Source organism: Triticum dicoccoides, chromosome 7B, assembly GCF_002162155.2.
Source record: "Triticum dicoccoides isolate Atlit2015 ecotype Zavitan chromosome 7B, WEW_v2.0, whole genome shotgun sequence".
Taxonomy (NCBI): domain Eukaryota; kingdom Viridiplantae; phylum Streptophyta; class Magnoliopsida; order Poales; family Poaceae; genus Triticum; species Triticum dicoccoides.
Genome location: NC_041393.1, coordinates 73,013,689 through 73,025,911, shown reverse-complemented (window position 1 = coordinate 73,025,911; position 12,223 = coordinate 73,013,689). Strand labels below are relative to the sequence as shown.

Genomic DNA, 12,223 nt, shown 5'->3' with positions numbered 1-12,223 from the left:
CTGACCGTAGTCCGGCCAGGGCTCTCCTGATAAAGAAAGAGACTTTAGCGAATTCAGGATGTCGCCAAAAGGCGAGTGCTGAAAGATGTCCGCGGCGGTGAACTCCATGATCGGAGCCCAATTGGGTTCGATCGGAGGGGGCGTGGAAGATTCGGAGTCCGGAAAGGAGTCCGGCACCTTGGAGTCACGAGCTTCGCGAAGGACAAGACTGGTGTTCGGCTCGATTACCGTAGAGATTGCAGCCCCCGAGGCGGCGTCCAGCCACCCGTCCTCGATCGGTGCAGCCGGCTCCGAGCTAAGGGTCGGAGCAGACACCTGAGCGGCCCTCTGGACACTGTCCGGCGGTAGAGCTAGATCATGCCCATCGTGACAGTGCGGCGCGCTCGGCTGTGGCTCGAATCCGTCGAAGATTAAGTCTCCGCGGACGTCAGCCGTGTAGTTCAAACTTCCAAATCTGATCTGATGGCCAGGGGCATAGCTTTCGATCTGCTCCAGATGACCAAGTGAATTGGCCCGCAGTGCAAAGCCGCCGAATACGAAGATCTGTCCGGGGAGAAAAGTCTCGCCCTGGACCGCGTCATTGTTGATGATCGAAGAAGCCATCGGGCCTAAAGGTGACGACACAGAGGAACTCTCAATGAAAGCACCAATGTCGGTGTCAAAACCGGCGGATCTCGGGTAGGGGGTCCCGAACTGTGCGTCTAGGCGGATGGTAACAAGAGACAAGGGACACGATGTTTTTACCCAGGTTCGGCCCTCTCGATGGAGGTAAAACCCTACTCCTGCTTGATTAATATTGATGGTATGGGTAGTACAAGAGTTGATCTACCACGAGATCAGAGAGGCTAAACCCTAGAAGCTAGCCTATGGTATGATTGTTGTTCGTCCTACGGACTAAAACTCTCCGGTTTATATAGACACCGGAGAAGGCTAGGGTTACACAGAGTCAGTTACAATGGGAGGAGATCTACATATCCGTATTTCCAACCTTGCCTTCCATGCCAAGGAAAGTCCCATCCGGACACGGGACGAAGTCTTCAATCTTGTATCTTCATAGTCCAGGAGTCCGGCCAAAGGTCATAGTTCGGCAATCCGAACACCCCCTAATCCAGGACTCCCTCAGGAACTTTTGGCACCTTTTTCCCTAACTGAAATACATCAGGTTGTCTTTGGGATGAAAAGAAACAAAAGCCCAGGCCCTGATGGGTTCCCTGCTGATTTTTATCAAGACTTCTGGGAAGTGGTTAAGTGGGATTTGAAAGCTCTAGTGGATAGTTTTGCAAAAGGGGAAATCAATATTGCCAGACTCAATTATGGCATAATCACTTTGGTGCCAAAAACCAATGATGCTAAACAAATTCAGAAGTTTAGACCTATTTGTCTTTTAAATGTCAGTTTTAAGATCATCACTAAAGTACTGATGAATAGGCTGGCTAAATGTGTGGCCCCTGTGATCTCCAGAACTCAAACTGCCTTTATTAAGGGCAGATATATAATGGAGGGGGTGGTAATTCTGCATGAGGCCTTGAATTCCTTCCACAAGAATAAAGAAGATGCCCTAATATTCAACGTAGACTTTGAGAAGGCGTATGATAAAATTAAATGGCCCTTTGTGATTCAAATGTTAAAAATGAAAGGATTTCCTGATAAATGGTGTGACTGGGTAATGGAAACTATGAGAGGGGGGCATGTTGGAGTTAGAGTGAATGGTGAAATTGGTCCATATTTTAAAACTTTTAAAGGTTTAAGGCAAGGGGATGCTATGTCACCTTTGCTATTTGACATAGCTGCTGATGCCTTAGCCATTCTAATGAATAATGCTCTGAAACATGATCTGGTTAAGGGGGTGTTAAATAAAAAATAAGACAAGGGGATTAATATGCTACAATATGCCGATGGCACCATATTCTTGATCAAAGATGAGGTGGGAAGTGTGAAAAATCTCAAATTCATTCTAGGGACTTTTGAGCAAATGTCTGGGCTCAAAATTAATTTCCATAAGAGTGAATTGTTGTTGTTTGGCAAGGCCAAAGAGAAAAAATAATATATCAAGAAATACTGACATGTAAAATGGGGAGTCTACCTATTAGATACTTAGGGATGCCTGTGGCAGAAACCAGAATTAGGAACACACATTGGGATTGTGTGACTGATAAAATTGAAAAGAGGTGTGGATGTTGGCAAGGGAAGTTGCTGGGATCCATTGCTGGCAGAATCACCCTGGTGAAAGCATGCCTGACCAATATCCCCCTATTCATGATGTCCTTTTATGCTGTGCCCAAAGGGGTGATAAAGAAAGCAGATTTTTTCAGGGCCAGGTTGGTTTGGCAGGAAGATGAGAATGTTAAAAAGTATCACCTACTCCCTATGTAAACTAATATAAGAGTGTTTAGAATACTAAAATAGTGATCTAAACGCTCTTATATTAGTTTACAGAGGGAGTAGTAAATTGGAAAGAATGTTGTTTACCCAAGGAAGTAGGTGGTTTAGGAATACTGAATCTTGAAATAATGAACATTGCTCTTCTTGCTAAATGGTTCCGGAAGATGGAGACTGAGGAAGGTCTTTGGCAGAATATATTGGATGAAAAATACAGAAAGGGTGGCTGTTTGGCACTAGTCAGCAAGAGGCCTGGGGACTCCCAATTTTGGGCTAACTTGTTGAAAATTAAGGAGATCTTTTACAAATTTGTTAAGAAAAAGGTAGGGAATGGGAGAAACACTAGGTTTTGGGAAGATTCCTGGGTTGATGATAAACCTTTGAGAGAGGCATATCCTAGATTGTCTGATATAAGCTTTGACCACAATATTACTGTAGAAGAGGCCATACAAAAAGGATGGCATGGGTTCACATTTAGAAGGACCTTGTATGGAGAGACTTTGGGGCTATGGAATTGCCTCAAAAAGAGATGTGAGGAAATACCAATGCAGGGAGGAGCTGACAAAGTACTCTGGACCCTCACTGCTGACCATAGGTTTTCTGTAGGATCCCTTTATAAAAAATTGGTTAATGTAGGGGTGAAATTCCCTCAGAAATACCTATGGAAAACTAAGGTGCCTGCAAAACTAAAAGTGTTTTTATGGTTAGTCAATAAAAAAGTATTCTAACTAGAGATGTGCTGCTGAAAAAGGGCTGGAAGGGGGGAAAGGAATGTGTTCTTTGTGGGAAAGATGAATCGATTGATCATCTGCTTTTTTCCTGTCCTGCTGCTTCAATGTTATGGAGTTTGGTTAGATGTGTTTGTGGATTTAGAACTTTTCCACTAAATGTGAAAGACTGTTTTGGGGATTGGGTTAGGAAATTTAATAAAGAAGCTAAGAAAATGGTTCTGGTTGGGATTTCAGCTCTGTTCTGGGCAATTTGGAAAAGCAGGAATGAGATTATTTTTGAAAAGAAAAGGATAAATGATCCTTTCTATATTGTCAAAATGATGTGCAGGTGGTTAACTGACTGGTCCATTCTGCAGATAAAGGAGACGTCAAAAATTTTTTTTGGAGCTGGGAGCAAGGGTGCTAGAACGAGCAGCAAGTGAGGTGTTCATAGCCAAGTAAGGGTGGAAGATCAATGTAGCGAGGCTGGAATGAAGAAACTCTTGTTGCGATGACCCTGAAGTTGCTGTTCTGCTAGTTGTTACTGGGGTTCCTTCAGCTCCATGGTTGCTTTTGATGTAATGATGATCGGTTTAGGTTTGGATTGTGTCATCGCTTGTGAACTTGTTTTGGGTCCTAACACAGTTTGGTTGGCCTGTGTTAGCCTTATGGGATGTTGCGATGTCATTCTGGTAGCGTTTTTTAGTCCTTTTCTTTAGGCTGAACTCGGTTATGAAGTTTGGTGGTTTTCGGTAATGAAAATCGGAAGGGGCAAGCCCTTCTTTGATAAAAAAAAAATCATGCTCGTCGGTTGTATTTAATAGTCCATCCAACAAATCATCAAAATTCAATCTTCATGGTGATATGCATATCTCATCTATAACATAAAAAAACACAATACAAGTTACACACACACCGACCTAGCAAAACTGAAAATACAGCAGAACGCTAACCTTTACATAACGAAACACCAATCAAGAAAGAAAAGATAATCAAGACTGAAGAACCCCCCTGTGCTTGACGCCAACACCCGCCACCTGCCTCCGACGCCACCACAGCATAAACCAAAGGACGAATCACCTCCTCACCCGAGCTTTATGCGTCTTAATTCATCACTGATATGCAGCTTTGCGGACCTTCAAGGTGGGTCACCAAAGGCAAATCCATTACCGTTGAACGAATCAGACCGAGCCAATACTCCGGACATGCCATTGAACCCTCACACGACCAAGATGTCGGAAGAGGAAACTGTACTTGCCTGCCACAAACCACGAACCCAACACACGATCCACCATCTTCCACATGCCGCCGAAGCAAACCACAATCTACATTCGCTCCTGGACTACCTCCCAAGCTCCACACCGATGTTGGAGCAAACGTCGTCGCAACGGCGGAGTCCGAGGACATAAACTTCACCACGAGGATATCATCGCCGCCACACCATCCTTGCCCAATCAGACTGGTTTCCAACACCGGATTGAATAGTTCACCAAGACGCTCTTCTTGTGTAAGTGTATAACTTAGGGCAACTCTAATACGGTTCACCAAGTCTCCCCTAAATGTCCAGACTAGACAATCCGAACATTTTTTTTGCCATCCAACACCAGTCATCAAGTTTGTGCAAACCGATCCGGATCTATGAAATCCCACAAACAGGAACCATATATAGGGGAGATTTGCGTCCAGACCTTCGTCAGGTCGGACTCTAACACGCACATAGCCGTGCATTAGACATTACCAGTTTCCCATCACTCTCAAAGCCCGTCCTTTCCCACTGCTTCCGCCGATCGCCGCCCACCCCACCGTTCGGCCGTCCGCCGCCGCGATGGAGCCGCCTTTTTTTTAGTTACTCAGGGTATGGCCAACGAGCCACGCTGGACCGCTGCCCCAGCATGCCACGTAGGTGGATAGAGTCCAGCTCAACTAAAGGTGATGCTTGCAGGGGCATACTAGTTCCTGCAGAGGAGTCGGCTTCTCCGCTGATAAAGTCGAAGAGGACCACGCTGCAGACGGTGAAAAGCAAGGGAGAGCATCATGGAGATGAGAAAGTTGGATAGAAAAAGAATTAAGTGGGGCGTGTGAAAAATCACGAAGAGTTAGTTTTGCGTTGGGTGGTGCGTAGTTGAAGCGGTGGTTTGAACACCATTTGCTTACATGAACTGCTGGGGCAGCAGCTGGTGCTGCCCCCATTGCATGCCCTCATATAAACGATTAAGGGCAAGGCCAACGCTCCAGGATGGACCGGTGCCCCAGCTGCCAAGTCGGCTTGGATAGTTGAACCTGAGAAAAAGATGCTGCTTGCAGCGCTAGACGGGATCCTGCAGAGGAGGCTGGTTCTCCCGTGAAAAAAGTGCAAGGCAGCCAATGGGAAAGCGTTGGAAAACACCAGTGCTGAGCTCAACAGTACCTTGCTACCTTTTTGTACAGAGAAAAAGCTACCAAACCTGAGAACACTACTACTGCTTTCGTTGGATGAAGGTAGAACTAAACAGTAGCTTCAGTTACCTTTTATCTAGGTGGAGCATGGGGCACCAGTATACTGATGCCACCATTGTACATGCCCTAACTCGGCCGCCACACGATAACGACAAGCTAAGCAAAGTCTGTGACGACCAAGGTGACGCAGCAGCACAGGGGTACATTCACCCATGACAGCGAAAGCGTGCAAACGCCATGACAAAAAAGCTGGAAAGTTGTAAATTTAACTCCTCCCTTTTGACAGCACCCGAAGCACGAAAGCGGCCGTTAATTCCGAAAAAGCTGACAGGGAACCACGAGAGAGAGACCGTGGACCTGAATGAAAACCATCCAGAAAACGCGTGCGACCCAGCGGCCCGTCCTGACCGGCCACGCGCACGAATCTCGAGGCAGATCGGGCACCATCGATAAGACACCCAGCTGATCTCCCCTCCCCCCCTCTCTTTCTCCGCACGCTGCCGCTCCCGTTGCCCCCCCTCCCCTCTCTCTCTCCACCGGGGTACGCGGCCACCGATCCCCCACCCCCCGCGCCGCCCGATTCGCCCCCAAATCGCCCAATCCCCGAGCCCCCGCGCCCGATTAGCTGCGACGGGACCGCGTCCGGTTCGATCCGCGGCGCCGGCTCGATCGTGCGGGGGGGACGCGCGCGCGGGGGGGTTGGATTCGGGCGAGCTAGGGGTTCGGACGGTGGCCGGCGCGGCCGCCTAGGGTTTACGCCATGGCCGACAAGGGCTGCCTCAAGCGCCTCCAGAAGGAGTACCACGCGCTCTGCAAGGTGAGCCCGCCCTTCCCCTGCCTCGATTGGGTTCGATTGGGCTCGATTCGTGGCGATTGGCGCGGTGCGTTTCGGTTTTGGGAGGGGCTCTGACGCGATTGGCCTGCTTGCAGGAGCCGGTGCCGCAGATCGTGGCGCGCCCGCTGCCCAACGACATATTGGAGTGGCGTAAGTAGCTTCCAGTGATTGCGCATGCATATTCACCTTTGTTTAATTTGATGGAAATTATTTGGAGCTCGTGAATGATGATTGTGATTGGTGATTTGGTGTTGCGGTAATCGTTGCTGGGCGTGGCTATGTTGTGGTAATATATGAAGCTTTTGCATCGTGCTTGCGCTTCATGCAGTTATGGGCATGCTTATGTTTGCCCACTTGTAGTATCGAAATTTAAGGTTTGAATTGTCGGGCTAATCTGTGTAACGTGTCTATGGCCACCTGTTGTATCTGTTGTCTACAAATTCTTCTGCTGTTCTTGAGAATCCTGTAATGTCAATTAGGCTTGTGATTTTGGTAAGTTCGGGCTTTCCGTAGCCCCTGGAAGAAGTTCAGACACAGGCTGTAGAGATTCTAGGAAAAGCTTATTAGCCCTGCATGACATTAGCCAAAGTCGGGTGTTCTCGCAGGAAGTGGCCGGGAGTGTCGGTTATTATTAGCTTCCGAAAAATTCAGTGTGAAAAATCTGCATATAGAAGTTGGATTTGTAGGTTTCTTTTCTAAAAGCGGTGGTTCTCGCCTCCCCGTGCCCAAAGTTTACTCATCCATCATTGTCATCTGTGTGCTTGTTTGGTAAAATGGCATGGACTTGGAGACGGGGAAGTGTCACACGAGTGGTCCATGATATATTTGGTGCTATTGGATATTTTTCAATAGTTATCGCATTAACTCATGCGGTTGTGGCATTGTCTCACATCATTATGTCGCACACTGCTTCATGGCCCATCCGTTTTAATTATCTAATTTTTCATCACCTCCCATCTGTTCACTATACATATTGTTCCCCATCAGATTTTGAATTGGTCTGGTTTGTACTTGTACAATGATGGCCAAGGTATCCTGCCAGTCTTGTATTAAGCTGCATGATAGTTTGATACGTATTGCAGGGTCTTGGTACTTTTATATTTTTATTTTGAAATGGAATGTTGTGTTTTTGGCTTATGACCCAAATTGTCGAGTTGCTTAGTCCACTGCCGATGTCGAAGAGTGTATTTTAATTGCAGATCTGGTCATTTTAGGCATTAGGCAACTATGCGAAAAAAATAAAATTATGCATGCTAGATTTACTTAATAATTTTCCATTATGAAGTTTTAAACTTGTCTACTGGTGTAAATTTACTTTCTCTGATTTTAATGAGTGACACCTAAAAAGCACGGATCGCGGGCACGGTGACATGAATACCAGGACATGGAATACGTCATTTTCCAAAAACAGCCATTCGGGGATACGCGACTAAATATAAAAAAATAAAAAATAGGCCATGTAATATGAGGTCAGAATAGTGCCACATTTCCATTTGTTGCCTCCCTTTTCAAGTGCTCAATGAGAAACAAAGGATATTTCGGATCTACAACACCGGGCTGCCCTTCACTCTCACCCATGGACGATTGGCTACTGGCGGTGGGGCTCTCAGATGCCATGCTCCCTAACAGCAAGCAAACAGCAACACCAGCATTCAAGTGAGCACAACATCATGCAGCTAATTTAAAACACAAGCAGCAACGGCATGGCCGCATGCGGAAGCAAGCAGCAGCATCTCAACAGCGAGTCACAAAGAGATGAAGAGGTTGAGGAGAGGCTGCTGGGCTTGGGGTTACCTGCTCGAGCGCGTGGCTGCTGCACTTGGGAAACGGCGGCGGTCGAGTCCAGGCGGCGGCGCGTTTGCTAGAGCCTGGAGCAGCTTGTTCCTTTTGTGTCGAGCGTGTGTGTGAGCCTGCAAAATAGGGTTTGTATCGGGCTGAGGCTGTTATTGGGCCTTTCAATTCCCAGCGTATCCCAGCTATGTCCTTTCTTTCAAAATTTGGAAATGAGGGGATATGCGTATCATGGCGTGTCACCGTGTCCCGCCATACTAGGACGGCAAATCGGCTGAATCAGCCGTGTCCATGCTTTGTTGAGTGACACACCAAGCCACATGAATGCTGTCATGCCAGATATTTTTACATTAACCTTTTCTGCAAGTCTAATCCTTGTTCGTCTTCCAATTATACTCCCTACATTCCTATGAAGAAGGCGTAAATTTCTGTTTGCAAACCCCATGGAAAGGTAGCGCCAGAAATTTCTTTCCCAGCTTGCCTCTGACTAATTACTGCCTGGTGTCTTTGCCCACCATGGAAATTCCAAGTCCCAGTAATCCTGGCTAGCTTCGTATGTGCCCTTGGCCTATAGCGCCTCATGCATGGTACTAAAAGCAGCCTGACATGCATGCTGTTTTCTCCCAGCCTGCAGGTGGCAACCAATTCACACGTACAGCGCGAGGTTAGAGGAGGAGAACCAGGGGTAATGTAGGAAGAAAAGCATTTGAATCACACCCCGCACCTTGTTTTCAGAAAAATCCAGAGAAAAAAAATATACGCCCTCTTCATAGGAACGGAGGGAGTATGTCATTTGCATTGTTGGCATGCTTGTTATTAGTGCTGTCTATATTTTTGCTCACTTTCAAGCTTATTATCAGACTATCAGTTACTTAATTTGGTCTTTTGGTTGCCAGATTTTGTACTTGAAGGAAGTGTAGCCACACCCTTTGAAGGTAAATATGATACATATTTGAAACTACTATCTTCTACGTACTATCCTATGCCAGACAGTCTTTTTGCACTTGTTTAACAGTCCTTTTGCACTTGTTTTTTCCTCCTGAAGGTGGATATTACTATGGGAAGCTTAAATTTCCCTCTGATTACCCTTTTAAACCTCCAAGTATCAGGTACTGAAGCATTACAGCATTGGTTGTGCCTTTTTAACGACAATTCCTTGTTATTTGGATGTTCAAAAGGAAAACAATTAGATAAATATGTTGATATCGAATTAATAAATGGACTTTTCTTAGATTTCTACTTACAATTTGTCTTTCTTGTTCAGCATGACAACCCCCAGCGGCAGGTTTGCCCCTCACAAAAGGATATGCCTATCAATGAGTGATTGTAAGCACCATACTGGTTTCAGATTTTTTTTTTACCTTTCTCCAATCGGATTGAAGTAATTCTCATATTGCTTTGTTTTTGCAGTTCATCCAGAATCTTGGAATCCCATGTGGTCTGTAGCAAGGTACGCACATAATGATATACCTCGATGAGTGAGTGATAGTAGTGTCTTCTCATTCCCAGGCCTGGGGAATACGTATTTTCATTTGACATATTTTAAAATATTTTGCGGGTAACTAAACCAATCATGCTCTTCAGCTCCTAAGTTTGAACCTAGATGTATCCCCATAAGATGTTTCCCCTTTAAATATCAGCTACTTGAGTTTATGGTCTTCAGTTACTTGCCTTCAAATTAAATGCTCAACCGCAATTTTCTTATTCTGTATGAACATCCATGAGTGATGCTTTTCTGGTTTCTTGGAAGTCAACCGTACTTTTTATTGAACAAAACATTGAGAACTTGGAACTTGCAACAAATTAAAGTCTACCTTCACTTTTCCAATGATACAAGTGATCCGTCATTGTCAGTCTGTGAATATGTTTTGCTATATGGTATTCTTGTTCTTTTCTCTTCACCGGTCTGACATACGCCTTTGTGCTGCAGCATTCTAACAGGACTCCTCTCATTTATGGTAAGTTGTTACTTTTTTGTCATCTACGAGTTAGCAAAAGAACTTCAATGCAATTCTTAATTGTTGACACACATATTTTGGAGATGAACTGTTATTCAAACCTAGCAGTTTGTACTATAAAATATAAATACTTACTAAACGCTACATTACTACTGCAAGTAATTCTTTTGGGTGTTTTTACGCAATCAATGTTGGTATTTCACTTGCAAGGATGCAGTACTGTTGGATAATGTTTCAGTTCTTCTGATAATCTTAATTTCCATGCTAGTCATCTAAATCTAGTATTCTGGTGCTTAAAGTACAAAAAATATGCTTCTACAGCTTTTTGTTGGTTTTTTATACCCTTAGAACCATCTGGTTGACCAAAGAACATAATTATTTCCAGCTTCTTGCCTTCTGATGTAAACTGTAAAATTGTTCTTGTATTTGTAGATGGATGATGCTCTTACAACTGGAAGCATCAGAAGTACAGATGGAGAGAAGAAGCGTTTAGCAAAGGCTTCTCTTGCGTACAACTGTGAGAGGTAAATGTATTTATATGCAAGATAGGCTTAGTTCTTTTGGGTGTTGACTGAGAAAAAGGTTAATCCTTCAGATGCAGGAATTAGCAGTAGCTTTTGCTCACTGTTCAGTAAATATGCTTCCATAATTAATATCTTGGTTTTTTTGTTTTTAGGGGATCCTATCTCATTCAGTATTTTTCCCAAATGCAATGAGCTCAGTATACCAGTGCCAAATCACTGCATATCTAATTCACTTTTAGACAGCTGACATTTGTTGGCTTATTCTGAAATGACATTTATTCTTGTGTCTTGTTTTGACTACGCCTTCTTCCACGAGATATTCCCTGTTCCAAACCATGAGGTTTACTCAAGTCTGCTCTTGTTCCACAGCAAAAATTGCCCGCACTTCAGGAAACTGTTTCCTGAGTATGTTGAGAAGTACAACCAACAACAAGAAAAGGAGCAAACTGGCGCGGAACCAGAGCCCCAGGAGAACCCTGCCCCTGCTCCTTCTCATGCCGCCGTCCTGCAGGCGGCAGCTATGGTGAACAATATAGGAAGACCAGTGGCGGAGGTCCGCGGCGAAAAGAAGCTGAAGAAGCGAGTGCCCTTTTGGCTGATGGTGGTTATCGTCTCTGTTTTTGGCGCGGTGATGGCCTTGCCCCTGATGCAACTTTGACAGTAAAAAGTCGAATAAAGTGTGACAGCGGTGCCGTAATTTTGTATAGCTTTCTGTTGGTTTGTGCAACTCAATTCTTCATCCGTGGACTACCACCTTGGAGACATGGTGATGAACTCTTGTGATGGTAAAACTGTAGAACCGTATTCTCACTCCCCTGACGAGAAACTCTACAAGCTGCTTTATTTGAGCTTCTTGGAACTATGTTTTTTTTCTCGTCTTCTGTTTCGAGCTGCTCGAGTGTCCAGTCCCAACATTGCTTACTTTGCCCGCTAATGTTTATCTTCAAGGTGTAGAAATGTATCAGAAGTAGGACACCATCAATTTCATGCTAGATTAAGAAGGGCTTGCTAATTGTGACCTGTGTTGGCGCTAAACAATGGTCTTTCTGCTGGGTATGTCTGGGTGATCCATCTCTTTCCAAGTGATGCTTGACAATTTTATCCAAATTTGGTTGCCTTGTTTTATTGTCTAGCTGCTTATTTGTTGGCTCGATTGTTTGTGTTCACCTACAGCGCTAGCAGGAGCTGATGGTGTCAGCTTTTTTGGAGAGCGAACTGTGTTGGAGTCCTCTTAGCACACGCCCCAGGGATGCCCAATTACGGTGACCTGAGAGCCAGCCTCATAACTGTTGAAGTGAACTAAACTGAAAGTCGGTCTGCTTTCTCACCTTTGCATCTATTCAGATAACGATTCAATCCATGCTGACACGACATCACGACAACTATTTTCTTTTGAATGATATAATCTATAATTGCAACATCAGTGTTCGCTTGACAGTCTTGGCTACATGAGCGTGTGGAGCTGTTTTGGATGCCGGGTAGCCCCTGTTGGCCCCGTGCCCCAGCGTTATGGCTTAATAGTGCTTGCGACATCGCCTGGTGGTGATGTCATGTTATGTGCTTAGTGCTATCAAGGCAACCTCACTCCTG

The 12,223-nt window shown here is 45.1% G+C and overlaps 1 protein-coding gene across 1 annotated transcript; it reads left to right on the top strand.

Annotated features, from left to right (window-relative positions):
• Positions 1-6,021: 6,021 nt before the first annotated feature.
• LOC119335651 (ubiquitin-conjugating enzyme E2 34-like) lies at positions 6,022-11,514 on the top strand. Its single transcript, XM_037607755.1, has 9 exons — positions 6,022-6,342; positions 6,456-6,510; positions 9,048-9,086; positions 9,197-9,260; positions 9,416-9,477; positions 9,562-9,601; positions 10,082-10,109; positions 10,542-10,633; positions 11,003-11,514. Exons 1-9 carry the CDS (start codon positions 6,286-6,288, stop codon positions 11,289-11,291), a joined length of 726 nt encoding a protein of 241 aa, XP_037463652.1. The 5' UTR covers positions 6,022-6,285; the 3' UTR covers positions 11,292-11,514.
• Positions 11,515-12,223: the final 709 nt, after the last annotated feature.

Bases quoted from the DNA above. Each gene is read 5' to 3' on its own strand.
- LOC119335651 (XM_037607755.1), top strand. From the start codon at position 6,286: ATGGCCGACAAGGGCTGCCTCAAGCGCCTCCAGAAGGAGTACCACGCG. The intron at 9,602-10,081 runs GTACGCACATAA...TTTGTGCTGCAG, and splicing joins CCCATGTGGTCTGTAGCAAG to CATTCTAACAGGACTCCTCT. The intron at 10,634-11,002 runs GTAAATGTATTT...CTTGTTCCACAG, and splicing joins CTTGCGTACAACTGTGAGAG to CAAAAATTGCCCGCACTTCA.